The sequence below is a fragment of the Bubalus kerabau genome, chromosome 7 (genome assembly GCF_029407905.1).
Source record: "Bubalus kerabau isolate K-KA32 ecotype Philippines breed swamp buffalo chromosome 7, PCC_UOA_SB_1v2, whole genome shotgun sequence".
In the NCBI taxonomy this organism is placed as follows: Eukaryota; Metazoa; Chordata; class Mammalia; order Artiodactyla; family Bovidae; genus Bubalus; species Bubalus kerabau.
The window spans coordinates 49,463,760-49,479,139 of record NC_073630.1 but is presented as its reverse complement, the minus strand read 5'-3'; the positions used below and the strand labels follow the sequence as shown (position 1 = coordinate 49,479,139).

Genomic DNA, 15,380 nt, shown 5'->3' with positions numbered 1-15,380 from the left:
AAAAGAGTGAGAGAATTGGAGAGAGGGGAAAATGGGAAACGGAGGGAGGGGAGAGGGATCGCGGAGAGAAAGAGTGCGGAAGGCGGGCGGCGGGAGGGGGGGGGGGAGGTGGTTGGGGAGAAAAGGAAAGAAAGGCAAAGCGGAGCGGGCCGGGAACTGGGGGTGGCGGTCAGGGGGCGGGGCTGGGGTCGGTCCCCACCTGCGTGGGCGCGGGCTGCCCCCTGGGGTGGATGCCCGGGGGCCGCAGGGAGCGGCCGGGAGGCGGGCTGGGCCGGGAGCGGAGGGGAGGGAGGGAACGTGGACTGAGAGGCGGGGAGGAGCCGGCGCTCGTCTGGGGCTGCGGGGGCGGCGACGGCGGGAGCGGCCGTGGAGGCGGCGGCGGGTCCGGCGGCAGGTGGCCCCGCGCGCGGCGGCCGCCCGGCCGGGGGCGGGCGGGAAGGTGGCGCCTCGGGCGGGGGCCGGTCCCTGCACCAGGTGACCTGTTCCGGCCCGGATCCGGGCGGCCTCGCCATGCAGCGGCGCGGCGCGGGGCTCGCGTGGCTACGGCGGCGGCAGCAGCAGCCCTCGTCGCCCGCGGTCGGCCCCCGGGCCGCAGCTATGGCACCCCCGAGCGGCGGCGTCCCCCCGGGCCTCGGCGGGCGCCCTGCCTGCGCGCTGCTCCTGCTCTGCTACCTGGTGAGCGCCGGACCCTGCCCGGGTCCTCCCCTCCGCGCGGGGCCCCGGGGACGCGGGTGGGGACGACCAGGGACCTCCGCCTCGCGGGCGGGTACGGCGCGGCTAGTTTTGTCTCTTCCTTGCCGCCGCATCCCGGGCGCTCCCGGCACCTGGGATGGGTACCCGGGGCGTGGAGAGGGGTGCGTGGACCGGACTTGCGGCGCTGCACTCTCGCCGGGATCCGTTCCTCTTCCTCCGAGACCCGCTCTAGACCCGAGTCAGGTTCCTCTGGAGACCCGGTCCTGTTCCCCACTTCACCTGGGAGCCTCGCTCCCAGCGTCTCCTCCCTCCCTGCAGCGCACGGCTCTCCATCCCCCTCCCCGCCAGTCCTGGGCTTCCCTGACAGTCTTCTCGCGGCTCCTTTCCTTCCCGTACCCAACTTCGCCTCTTGCTCTCCGCCAAAGCCACCCGCCTCGACCCTCCTTTTAGTTTCCACCCGGTCTTCATGGCCCGGACCGTTTTGTGCGGACGCACCGGGCGAGGAGCCTAGTATTTCCAGCGCTCTTCAACTCCTCCATGATCACTCCTGCCAAGTTGCGGATGCCAGAAAGAAATCTAGTTCTTTGTAACACGCTTACCGCCAGAGTGGAGACTTCAGCTGCGTCTTGAGAATTATTTCAGAGAACACACTCGGCTCATGCATGTTCCGTTTACAATTTGCACACTTCTTGGCTTCTGCTTTAGTCATCAACTAAATGGCAGTAACCTATTATTTAAAACCAACTCATTTAAAATACCAGAGTAATTTAGACCCTTAGAACAAGGTGGGGAAATATTCCTCAATTCCTTCGGTAGCTTTCTTTCTTCTGCTTTGAATTCTCCTAAACAATAGTAAATTTGCAGGAGGGAACACCCTTTCCGTCCAGCCAGCCTACCTTATGTTCCAGGATCCTGCTGAAATCTTGGGTTATCTTGCCATATATTACTGTAAATAAATGAAATGGAAAATGCTGAATCATGAAACTGATGTAATAGGAAATTCACAGAATACTAAAAAGAAAAAAAAATGAGCAGTGTCATTGTCCAGAATTATTTTCATTTATGTGGCATTGTCATTATTCGGAGACTTTTTTTTTGGAGGATAAAACTGCTTAAGAACTGGCAGGAATTAGAATTTGATTCCAGAGAAACTTGCCACCCAGCCCAAGTTTCTTTTGATACTCTTTACTTCTTGGCTGTTTCACTCCCTGAAGCAAGAGGATGTAAGAATGCAAGTTGTAATTCTGCTTTAGTATCTACCTGTTGAGCAGCCCATGTTTTCCCTCATATTATAAAATAAGCCAGTACCAGGTTTTGTGGTTGGCTTTAGTTCATGTTTTTATAAGAAGTTGTCAGTTGACATGAATGATTTTTTTCACCCAGGAGATATTATTATTTAATATTTATGCCACAGGGTTATAGCACACAGGCTCATAAATAAAACTGCCATAACAAATGACAGGGTTTCAGTGTACACAGATGATTCCCGTCCACAATGCGCTGGTTACCCACAGAGGCAGAAATGATGTAGTAGAGCACTGTGTGAAACATTAATGGACGAGCCATCAGGAAAGTTCCACGTGGAAATCCCAAGACCTGGCAAGGAGAGACTGCTTCTTGACAGTTACAAGAAATTTAAAAAAAAATGAGAGCAGTAAAAGCCTAAGTGGTCCACAGGAACAGAGACAGATGATGGAGCAAGTGTAAAAGTTCTCTATGGACCAAGGGGGATTTGAGAGAACCGATCACAGAGAGGAGAAAAATGATGTTATGAACAGACTATGGTGAGTTAGTGAAGTGGTAAGGTAGGGCTCCAAAAAGAAAGATTATAGAAAATACTGTAAGGTGGAAAATAACTAGAGCATGGATGAATGTCTTGGCAGACAAAGAAGGAATGAATTTTGGAATTATCATGGAAAGAGAAATGTCAGTGCTTCCTGACTGTGTGTGCTTCCTTCAGATGAGCTTCAGATATGCTACTGTAAAAGAAAAATGATTTGGATAAACAAGAAAGCCATTTTGCAACTGAATGAGAAAGTTTTGCAAAACCCAGAGAAGCAAAAGTGTGACTTGGAAGATGGGCTTAACCTTTTGTTCTAAAGGTCTAGCCAGTGGCTAGAGATTTTGCTCTAGAGGTTTTGTGCTACCAGAGAAACTGCTGAAAGGTAACCCCTCTTGACCTTGGAGAAATTCAATTGCAAATTGGGGAAAATGTAAAACAGCTGCATGAAAAACATGAAACAACTGAGAAAATGCATAATTGTGTGCATCTTGTATATCTAGGGATGATTCCTAGAGAAAGTGATTGGTCAGGACAGAGAGGTGGACAGGTGGAGGGTAGAGAGCAGAATAGCTAAGCAGAACCTCAGAAATATGTAGACACTGGAAGAAGAAAGCTATCCCATAATTTGGAAACCTAAATAATAATAGTAATACTACCACTGCTAGTAATTTGCATTGTGATAGGTTATTTATATGCATTATCCAATTATCTTAACAGTAACCATTATCTTAACAGTAACCTTGTGAGGTAGGAGTTAGTATGATCCCTATTTAGATGAGTTAACTGAGGCTCAGAGAGATTATGTTAGTTGCCCTGGGACATACAGTTAGTCCAAGGTGGAAACCCAAGTCTGTCTCCTTCCAGAGCCCCAGTTCTAGCCATTGGCTTCTAGCTTATTGCCTTCTGGATTTTGCTGCTTGAAACCCATTCCCCTCATTCATAGATGTACGGCCCATTAGTAAAGTCTCAAAATTAGCAGCTACTGTGAGATGGGCCAGGATGTGAGGTCATGTCTAAAGTAGCTTAAAATATACAAAGCAGGAAGCCCAGCCACAGAGTAGAAGCAGAATGCTAAAGAGAAAAAAAAAAAAAAAAAAAAAGGTAAAGTCAGGAGATATTTGCCACCGCAGTGGAGAGGTAAAGGATGGGGTCCTTGTACAGCCCAGAGGCAGCTGGCCGAGTTCAGCACTTGAGTCTGTATGAACATGTGCCCATGAGTATAGCCAAGTGTGCCTTGGAATGTATTCCAAAGACAAACTGTCGGTGATCTGGGGACTGATTCCTCTTTTGTGTCATCCTTACCTACATGCTTGTTCACAAGGGCTGAAGGTTCAGAGTGGCTTTCTAAACAAATGCCTTTAAGTTCCTGCCCTCACGGGGGACATGCTTCCTGGAGCCAGGGTCCTGAGGTGATGGGCACATTCCTCTTCCACTGGCTGGGACAGAATAACCTTCAGGAGCAGCCCAAGAACAGTGCTGTGACTGTAGCTAGGATACTGCCAAAGCATGAATAATTGTGACGAGGCCTGAAAGATAAGTCACGGAACGATGCCAAGCAGATTTCTGAAAAGATGATCCCTGGTTCCATCAGCTGCCAAAAAAATTCTGAGGTCGCCAAAGGTCAAGATGCAGAGAGCCTCCTCAGAGAGGCTGAGGCCCTTGAAAACAAAAGGTAATGGAAACCGCTTCCACTGGGGTCACAGGTGCTGACTGGTGTGGTTCATAGAGGTCTTGCTCAGCCTCACAGAGCCCCTTGCCAGTCCCGGTCATCATTAACTCTTACCTTCCTCCAGACGTGACTAGAATGGCCTGAGGCTGCCCAGCCCCGTCTGTGACAGTGGCACTTGGAGAAGGCAGTTCTGTCTGTTCTGAACTCTAGTCTCGAATGTATAATTGTTTTTCTTAAATGGGAAAACAAATCTCACAGCGGCTGGTATTGGTGTCATCTGTAGAGCTGAAATATTCCGAGTGGACATTTGCGCTTGTGAGACAACCAGAGGACAAAGAAACAAAAGTGCATTAGCGTCACAGATGTATGTGGGGCTCATTAGCAGACAGAGCCTGTGACAGAGTCTGGTACAGAATTCTCCGTAAGCAGCCACAGACCGTCAGTTATCCCTTTAGAAGTATTCATTAATTCCTTGCTTTGTGTAACACAGGACCTAGGAAGTTCAAAACAAGGTATAGAGGCCCTCAATTATCCAGTTTGTGCAAGTAATTATGCATGTCTGAAATGCACAGACCATCCTCAAACTTCGCATCAGCCAATAGCTTCCTCATGCCTCCCAACCACAGCCCCTGAAAGCTCCCAAATGGTAGTGTTTGCCTCCTGCTTTCTTTTCCTTCTGGTTGCCTATTGGCAACCATGTAGGAGCCACTAGTTGGCTGAATGAAGCAGCTGGAGGGAAGGTAGAAGAGAAGGTGTAAAAAACCCAGGCAATTTATGGAGAAGATGGATAGAGTGGAGTAGACCATAAATAGCCTGAAGCATGGAGAAGGCAATGGCACCCCACTCCAGTACTCTTGCCTGGAAAATCCCATGGATGGAGGAGCCTGGTGGGCTACAGTCCATGGGGTCGCTAAGCGTCGGACATGACTGAGTGACTTCACTTTCACTTTTCACTTTCATGCATTGGAGAAGGAAATGGCAACCCCCTCCAGTGTTCTTGCCTGGAGAATCCCAGGGACGGGGGAGCCTGGTGGGCTGCGGTCTATGGGGTCGCACAGAGTCAGACACGACTGAAGTGACGCAGCAGCAGCAGCAGCAGCCTGAAGCAAATTCAGTTACCCTGTTTATGGCTCATCCCATTCCCTGGGGAAAGGGACTGAGGGCAGGAGGGCATGCAGGATGTGAGGAACTGCTGAGGAGGTTCTGCTTTGGCGGCTTAGTATTGGTTTCCTAGCTTCACCCGAAGAAGGGCTGACCCGGACTGGGGAGTCGGCTCAGTGCAGTGTGTGTGTTTGTGAATAAGATAATGTCTCCCCTCCCCAGACGTAATGCATGCATGGTGATCTGATGGCATTTTAACCTTTCACCCCCCACTTTTAAGATGAGAGTGAGCCAAGTCTCAAGACTATCCCACCTGTAACCAGAAGGTGGTGACAGGCATAGAAGTAAGTGAGTGCATTAAAGGCATCATTTTGGGCGTTTCTGTGAGGCAGGAGGCACACCATCACAGGCTTTGGAGTCAGCAGCTATGGATTTGAATTTTGGTTCTGCTTTTTAGTAGCTGGTTGCTCTTGGGTGAGCTATTTACCCCCTCTGAATCCATTCTGTTTCCTCTTCTGTTAACTGTAATGCTGTGTCCCTCATGGAGCTGCTGTGAGGTTAGAGGGGAGACCTTCTGTGCAACTTAGTGTGAGAGGATGAGGTTAGAAGTGAATGAGAAGACTAAACTGCGTTTGTCCCAGTGTCCAGCTCATAGTAGGTACTCAGTGAAATGAAACTGAACCAACCTCTTTTACCCTCCTGTAATGTGTGTTAGAAAGAAATAGCATATCAAACAATATTAAATGGGAGAGAGGAGTATTAGGTCAGCAAGGAGTATTGATCAGTATTGTGATGGCCTTTCTCCAGCCAGCTCTGTTTGGGGAAGGCACTTGGGTCAGCCGGGAAATGTTTCCCTAGGCTTGTCTTAACCTTGAAGTCCAAGTTGACGTCATTGTTCATTCTGCTTAATGGCATGCTTTGTTGACATAAACAGAATTTTTGCTTATTTCTAGTTGGCACAAGTCATAAACAAGGGCCTTCTAAGTCAATGCAGTTGCTTTTTTGACCTAGGGAAAGTTTGATCCAGCCAGTTTGGAGAGAGGGTGCTCAAGAGCCAAGGTTTTCCTAAGAGCCCATGGGGTAGAATAAACAGGGATGAGAAAAACGGTCAAGTGTTGTTTACAATCAGATATATTCATGTGCATGTGTAAGTGTAAATGAATTTTCCACAGCGAGGTGTAAAGCGAGGTGTAGAGACGAGTTAAGATTTTCTAATCTCTCTGCCCCTTCCTTAACTAATAAGTGGATCATATAGAGAGAAGAACCAAGTTTTCTCAGCTCTTTGGAACAAGCGAAGGTTATTTGAATAGAGTTTCCTCTTACTGATTTTTAAAGGAATGAGATGCACTCATCCTAAAAAAAGTTTAGGTGGCTTTGATAGATTTTTTTGTTCATCCAAAAGATATATAAGTTCATCTGTTTCTTGATTCTCAGGCTGAATGAAATGCAGTTAGGTTTCCAATTTGGGGTCTATTACTAGGAACACACATGAATGACCCATTTCTTTCTTTCTTTTTTTAAAAATTACAAAACACACATAATTAGACAAAGACAAAGGAATCTATGTTTTGTGACTCTGTGGACTGTTGTCAAGTTTGACTTTGATTAGGGCTTCCTTCTGGTATAAACAGATGTTTCAGGGCTTGAGCCCAGCTCCATTGTGTGCGGGTGGAACGTGGATGTGGCTGCCTAAATGATCATTTGAGGGGCACAGCAGTGTCCTTTACACCCCAACTATGCTGCTTATGAGCTGCAGGGCATTTGGCCTTGTTTTTAAGGCATGATCTCCCCCAAGCTTACATAGAAATGCAGATATATGACGTTAGTGCAGTATTTTTTTTCATTATCCCATTAACATGGATGAACTTGCCAGATGAGAAGGAGTCCAACAGAGGCTAGAGGGACAGGAAATCTAAAACTTTTTAATTTGTATTTTTGGTATGTAAAAATGGAAAAGTTCTAGACTGTAGGGCAGTTGTTTGAAAGATATGGGAGAAGTCCACCCCAAAGGAACATGATGAGTGCTGGAGTGCCACCTTCTCTGACCTCACTCACAGTCCCCCAGGTCAGCTCTAACACCCAGGGGCCCGGTCAGATGCCAGAGGTTAAGGGCTCTTTGGAAGGAGATTAATGAGGCTGGATGGAAAACATGGAAGGATGTGCCAATCCACCTCCATGACCAAAGAACTTGTGGATGTCAGGAAAGGGTAGGGGGAACTCAAGATTGGATCTAGTCCTTTGATATATATGCAGCAGCCTCCGGGACTGTGGGGCAGTTGATCCGAGTTGGACCATTGAGGCTTCTGGCAAAAATGCCCATGTCTGGTACTTTATTTCATCAAGAAACACTTAGCCAAACTCTATATGTGCTGAGCTCTGTCTTAGAAGCCGGCACATAACAATGAATAAGACATGGACTCTGACTTTATAATATCTAAAGAAAGGAACGTTTGGGGTAATTTTTAGCTTATGTTAATGCAACCTGGCATGTGAAAATACCTATGAAGGTTGGACACGTGTCATGCCCGTAGCTGAAACTCTTCAAGTTAATTGCCTTATTCTCCTGGCAGAAAATAGCTCATAACCACACACATGACTTGAGCCAGGAAATCAGCTTCAGCTTAATCAATATTTAGAGTGTGATGTGTCACTAATCGGTGTTGGTTTTGTACATAACAGAGGTAGCCACGACTCACGGCATAGCAGCTGCCCACTGGGTCTGCTCCAACTCACAAGATGCCAGCTGCCTACATCACATAGGTGCCCACAAGACTGAAGACTGTAACACTTTCTTGGGGGATTTAAACCATGGTCTTCAAACCACTAAAGTGACTCTGAGGTCCTCTTTGGGGCCAGCACATCCCCATCATATTAAGAATATTGCCCTATCCCTGACGTTGCTCTTCTCTTGTTCCCCAGATGACACTCATACTTCTCAAATCATCTGTGTCAGTCCATGAAATTCTATCTTTTCTCAGCCTAGCTCCAACTTCTCATCTTAGATTTTTAGTGAAAGAAACATGAGCAAGATGTCAACATGCCCACAAGAGACCCTTGGCAAAATAACAAATCAAACGTCATCAATCACACATATAGGAAAATGATGCCTGATTGGGTTATTCATCTCATCTCTCCTATGTGATTATTCCTTTAAAAAGTGTATCTCTGTGTTCTTTAAAACTCTAACACTTTAAGTGGTCTTTGTTGATTATTGTATGATCTTGTCATCTTTCCAAATGGCTATAATTCAAAATAATGACATGAGAACACATTTTCATAAAAATGACAGTATCTAATGATACAAAAACTTTATCTAGAGTAAAGGCTTGACAATCTACAACAGTGATCTGCAAGCTGTGGCCCCTGGGCCAGTCTGGCCTGCTGCCTTTTTCTGTAAACAAGATTGCAGTGGACAACAGCCATGCTCACTGGCTTGTGTGTTGTCAGTGGCTGCTTTCTTGATAATGCACTAGGTGAACATTGAGTGGCAGAGAAACCCTAAAGAATTACCATATGGTCCTTTTTTACAGGAAATGTCTCTGACTTCAAATCTAGAGTAGTACTATTGGGTAGAAATATCACGTGAGCCACAAATCCGAGCCATATAATCACATTTTAGTAATGCATTTTATATGACTCACTTATTACAACATGAAATCAGTGTAAAAATTATTAATGAGATTTTTTCATCCTTTTTTGTCTTCAGTCTTTGAAATCCATTGTATCTTTTACATTTATAACACATCTCAGTTTAAGTGCTTAGTATGATTTGTGGCTACTGTATCAGATAGCATACATCCAGAACCTGTCAACCTGGAATATACTTTTACTTCACTTGAGACTCTGAAGCCAGTGAGAATAAAATGATCTTCAAATGAGTATATGGAGGTTTCCTTAAAAACAGAATTTCAAGGGAAGGTCCTTGAGAGAATACCCCATACCTTCTTCATTCTCCTCTGTCACCACCCATCTCCACGATGAGGAGCCTGGGGTGTGGAAAGTTGTGTGTTACCAAGGAAAAGTGAAACTATATTTAACCCAATACTGCACTTACTAACACAGAAAAGTGGGCTGGGGCATTTTTAGCAATAGGATGTAAACTAATGAACATTATTATTAACTGCACTTCCCAAATGAAATGTAAGGAAATCAGACAGCTCTGTTTAAAAGAGGTTTTTACCGGAGTTCCTAGCATCAGCAATAAAAATGCGATTTAAAGAATCTACCATATGACCCAGCAATCCCACCACTGGGCATGTACCCTGAGAATACTGTAATCGAAAGAGATGCATGTGCCCCAGTGTTTGTTGCAGCACTTATTACAATAACTAGAGCATGGAAGTCGCCTAAATGTCCATCAACAGATGAATGGATATGGAAATTGTGGTACATATATACAGTGGAATGTTACTCAGCTTTAAAGAAAATGCATTTGGGTCAGTCCTAACGAGGTGAATGAATCTAGAGCCTATTGTACAGAGTGATGTAAGTCAGAAAGAGAAAGACAAATATTGTATATTAATGCATGTGTATGGAGTCTATAAAGATGGTACTGATGAACCTATTTGCCAGGCAGCAATGGAGATGCAGGCATAGAGAGCAGACTTGTGGACACAGTGTAGGAGGGAGAGGATAGGATGAACTGAGAGAGTAGCATGGAGACATACTCATTACCATATGTAAAATAGACAGCCAGTGGGAATTTGCTGTGTGACACAGGGAGGTCAACCTAGTGCTCTGTGACAACCTAGAGGAGTGGGATTGGGTGGGAGATGGGAGGGAGGTTCACGAGGGAGGGGATATATGTATACCTGGGGCTGACTCATTGATGTATGGTAGAAACCAGTACAATATTGTAAAGCAATACCTTCCAATAAAAAAATTTTTTTAAGTGATTTATAAAAAAAATTGAAGTGGAGAACAGGGCCTGGGTTAAGTGTTAAAGTATATGTAAAAAGAATGAGGAAGAAGTTTTAAGTCATTCTCTGAGAAGGGACACAATTATATTTAACAAGCCACAGTATATCCTGGATTCTGCTCCCTATTGTATCATTAAATAAGGAAATGTCTCCTTCCAGGGAGCTGAGGAAGGGAAGCCCCAGGGATTGGGGGAGTGGGCATTTGGACTGGGGAGTGTTATTCACCCATGCTCACCACTCTGGTCCAGCTTCCATTAGCACTGGCCGCCCCTGGCTTCAGCTAAACTCTGCTGGGGCTTAACAGCTCGATTCAGATCTTAACAAGGGGGCCACATCTTGGCACATCTGGCCAAGTGAATAAACCCTCACTTGTTTAAATGCTGGCTGTATCTCCCTTCATACAAAAGCAGAATTCAGCCTGGAGTTCTCAGGGAGCAGTGAAATGGCAAATCTCTGGTCTCGTGGTGTGTGCTGTGCCGTGGAGAACCTCAGGGTGGGTGTGAAGAGAAAGAGCTGCTGAGTGTCTGGGCTGACTCGGCTAAGCCTCCAGTTGTGGGGTCTTGGAGAACGTCCCCTCCGGCTTGCCGTTTCCTTGTCTGAAAAATGGGGTGAGCTGATTTATCACCAAGGATTCATCTGCTCTAATATTCTCTACTTATACGATGATTTTAATTTTTATTCCCCCTCTTGTAATTTGGAGGTCTACATGATAACATAAAATAGTTAAACTTCATCTTGCAGGGGCGGGCAGTGTGGACTGAACCCACCTCTTGAGGTGTTTCTTCCCACAGGTTTCCCATGTGGCCAGCTCATCTAACATTCCTCTGCCTTTTGAAGAAGCTGCATTTTCCATTTTCATCTTTTAGAATGGTTGTTTTTTCCCCCACCCCTAAACCCTGACTTTTATGGGAGAAATATTCATGTGGCACAAAATTCGAAAGATAAGTAAAGGCCGACAGTGCAGGTCTCCCTTGTCCCCTCTCTCCTGGTCACCTGGCCCTTCTCCACGTGAGCAACCAGTGCTATGTGTGCTGAAACAAAAGTGTGTATATTTTTTCCTTTTTTTAAAAGTCAAGTTGCACTTCTGAATTTGCTTAAAAACAAACAAACAAACAACTGGAGATCATCCCATTATCTGCAGGAAATCTTCCTGATTTGAATAGGTGTGTAGATCCCCTGGAGAAGGAAATGGCAACCCATTCCAGTACTCTTGCCTGGAAAATCCCATGGATGGAGGAGCCTGGTAGGCTACAGATGGAGGAGCCTGGTAGGCTACAGTCCATGGGGTCGCAAAGAGTCGGACACAACTGAGCGACTTCACTTACTTAGTACTCCAGGAGCAGATGTACTATCATTTATGAAACCAACTTTCTCTTGGTGGACATTTAGGTTTTCCATCTTTTGCAGTTACAAATAGTGCTATAGTGGAAAGTCATACATAGATCAATTTGCACAAATTTGACTATGTATATTTGTAGAAGCAAATCCTAGAAGAATTTAGGGGTCACAGGGTAGGGACATTTACACTTTTGATAGTGCCTGATTTCCGTCCATGGAGGTCATGCCTACAGCAATACATAAGGGCAGGCGTCCCCACTTCGACCAGTGCAATGTACTATTGGGCTTTTTTATCTCTGTGAACCTAGGTTCAAAATGGCATTTCAGTGTAGTATTTTTTTAATTTTTAAAAAATATTTTTAAAAAATTATTTATTTTTTAATTGAGGGATAATTGCTTTACAAAATTTTGTTGATTTCTGTCAAATATCAACATGAATTAAGCATAGGTATATGTATGTTCCTTCCCTCCTGAACGTCCCTCCCATGTCCCTCCCCAACCCACCCCTCTAGGTTGTTACAGAGTCCTGTTTGGGTTCCCTGAGTCATATAGCAAATTCTCATTGGCTATCTATTTTACATATGGTAATGTAAGTTTCCATGTTACTCTCTCCATACATCTCACCCTCTCCTCATGCCCCTGTGTCCATAAGTCTGTTCTCTATGTCTGTTTCTCCATTGTCAGTGTAGTTTTAATTTCCCTTTTTCTTGCTATAAGTGAGAATTTTTTTATCAATGAATAATATCATTTGCTCATTTTTCTTGATTGCTAGCCTTGTTTCTACTCGACTGTCAGTGCTCTAAAATAGAAACATTACCCCCTTCTTTATTTGCACACATTTGAGTATGAATATTCACTTATTCACAGATTCACAGAGATCAAAAAACCCAACAGTACACTGTACTGGTCGAAGTGGGGACGCCTGCCCTTATGTATTGCTGTGGGCATGATCTCCATGGACGGAAATCAGGCACTATCAAAAGCGTAAATGCCCCTACCCTCTGACCCCCAAATTCTTCTAGGATTTGCTTCTACAAATATACATACTCAAACCTTTATCGATTCTTTACTGTCAGTAGAATACAAGTCCACCTTCCTTGGGCTAAAGTTTGGTGTTCTCCAGAGCTGGGGTTCTGCTTTTCTTTTCACCCTCATATTCCCATGTCCTTTTGTGTTTTTACCCTGTTCTGTTCTCTGGCCAAATCCAGCTGCTTGCTGGACCCTCGCACAGCCATGTTTCTCTGCCTTCACGCCTCTACTTAAGCTGTTCACAACACTTGTAGTGTTCTCCCTTTGCCTCCCTACCTAAAGAACTCTTCAAAGCCCTGTTGAAAGCCATTTCCGCCACAAAATCTGTCCCAGAGCCCCCAGTCAAAATGACTCTCATTTGATGCTATGTTCCCTTAGGGTTTTGCTTTCAGTTTGACTGGCGCGCTGCCCATGTTCTGTCCCATGTCCCCGCTATTTGCAAATGTGATTCCCTGATCCCAGGCTCTGTGTGCTATCCACCTTTGCCCCTCCTACAGAACTGAAGAAAGGGTTCCCTATTTCTTCCTTCTCTGGAGAAGACTACAGTGACCTTTTTCTTTAAAATTGTGGTGAGAATATTCATAACAAAACATTTACTGTTTTAGCCATTTAAAAATGTACAGTTCAATGCCAGTAAGTATATTCACACTGTTGTGTGGCCATCACCACCATCCGTCTCCAGAACTCTTCTCAGCTTGCAGAACTGAAACTCTGTGCTCATTAAAGCACAGTTCCCCATTTCCCCTCCCCATTGACCCTTGTAAACAACAATCTATTTTCTATCTGTGTGAATCTCACTTCTCTTGGTAACTCATGTAAGTGGAATCAAGCAGTATTCATTCTTTGGTGATTGGCTTATTTCACTTAGCATAATGTCCTTATGGTTTATCTATATTGTCGCGTGTGTCATAATTCCCTTCCTTTTTAAGGCTGAATAATGTTCCATTGTATGTCTGTACCACATTTTGTTTATCTGTCAATCCATCAGTGAACATTTGGGTTGTTTATACCTTTTGAAAATGTTAGTTGCTCAGTCGAGTTCAACTCTTTGTGATCCGATGGACTATAGCCCACCAGGCTCCTCTGTCCATGGGATTTCCTTGGCAAGAATACTGGAGTGAGTTGCCATTTCCTTCTTCAGGGGATCTTCCCAACCCAGGGACCAAACCTGGGTCTCCTGCATTGCAGGCAGATTCTTTACCATCTGAGCCACGAGGGAAGCTCAGAATACCTACCTTTTTGGTGTTATGAATGATGCTGCTATGAAGCTGGTTGTAAGTCTATGAACATATCTTTTCCAGTCCCTGCTTTCAACTCAGGTATAGACCCAGAAGTGGCATTGTTCAATTATATGGTAATTCTCTGCTTAATTCTTTTAGGGACTGCAGTACTGTTTTCCACAGTGGCTGTACCATTTTACATTCCCGCCAGTAATGCACAAGCGTTCTGATTTCTCTACATGTTCTCCAAAATTTTGTCCTTTGTTTTCTTTCTTTTTTTTAAATAGTAACCATTCCAATGGGAGTAAAGGGGTCCACGGTAACCTTTTTGCTATTGTGTTTTGGATTGGGAGCTGACTGTGGCTCAGATCATGAACTCCTTATTGCAAAATTCAGACTTAAATTGAAGAAAGTAGGAAAAACCACTAGACCATTCAGGTATGACCTAAATCAAATCCTGAATGATTATACAGTGGAAGTGACAAATAGATTCAAGGGATTAGATCTGATAGAGTGCCTGAAGAACTATGGAGGGAGGTTTGTGACATTATACAGGAGGCAGGGATCAAGACCATTCCCAAGAAAAAGAAATGCAAAAAGGCAAAATGGTTGTCTGAGGAGGCCTTACAAATAGCTGAGAAAAGAAGGGAAGCTAAAGGCAAAGGAGAAAAGGAAAGCTATACCCATTTGAATGCAGAGTTCCAAAGACTAGTAAGGAGAGATAAGAAAGCCTTCTTCAGTGATCAATGCAAAGAAATAGAGGAAAACAATAGAATGGGAAAGACTAGAGATCTCTTCAAGAAAATTAGAGATACCAAGAGAACATACATGTAAAGATGGTCATAATAAAGGGCAGAAATGGTATAGACCTAACAGAAGCAGAAGATATTAAGAGGTGGCAAGAACACACAGAACTATACAAAAAAGATATCTTCATGATCCAGATAACCATCACGGTGTGATCACTTGCCTAGAGCCAGACTGGAAAAGGTCAGTTTTCATTCCAATCCCAAAGAAAGGCAATGCCAAAGAATGTTCAAACTACTGCATAATTGCACTTATCTCACATGCTGGCAAAGTAACGCTCAAAATTTACCAAGCCAGGCTTCAACAGTATGTGAACCATGAACTTCCAGACGTTCAGGCTGGATTTAGAAAAGCCAGAGGAAGCAGAGATCAAATTGCCAACATCCACTGGATCATCGAAAAAGCAAGAGAATTCCAGAAAAACATCTACTGCTTTATTGATTACGCCAAAGCCTTTGACTGTGTGGATCACAACAAACTGTGGAAAACTCTTCAAGAGATGGGAATACCAGACCACCTTACCTGCCTCCTGATAAATCTGTATGCAGGTCAAGAAGCAACAGTTTAAACCAGACATGGAACAACAGACTGGTTCCAAATAGGGAAAGGAGTACGTCAAGGCTGTATATTGTCACCCTGCGTATTTAACTTCTATGCAGAGTACATCATGTGAAATGCCGGGCTGGATGAAGCACCAGCTGGAATCAAGATTGCCAGAAGAAATATCAGTAACCTCAGATATACAGATGACACCATCCTTATGGCAGAAAGCAAAGAAGAACTAAAGAGCCTCTTGATAAAAGTGAAAGAGGAGAGTGAAA

At 44.7% G+C, this 15,380-nt stretch overlaps 1 protein-coding gene across 2 annotated transcripts in view; it reads left to right on the top strand.

Annotated features, from left to right (window-relative positions):
* The first annotated feature begins 379 nt into the window (after nucleotides 1-379).
* The window catches only part of SEL1L3 (SEL1L family member 3), a 107,979-nt gene continuing 92,978 nt past the window's right edge, over nucleotides 380-15,380 (top strand). For both annotated transcript variants that reach the window (XM_055588185.1, XM_055588184.1), the window contains exon 1: nucleotides 380-675. In XM_055588185.1, coding sequence (XP_055444160.1) covers nucleotides 511-675 — 165 coding nt within the window. In that variant the 5' untranslated portion in view covers nucleotides 380-510. The remainder of the gene's footprint in view (nucleotides 676-15,380) is intronic.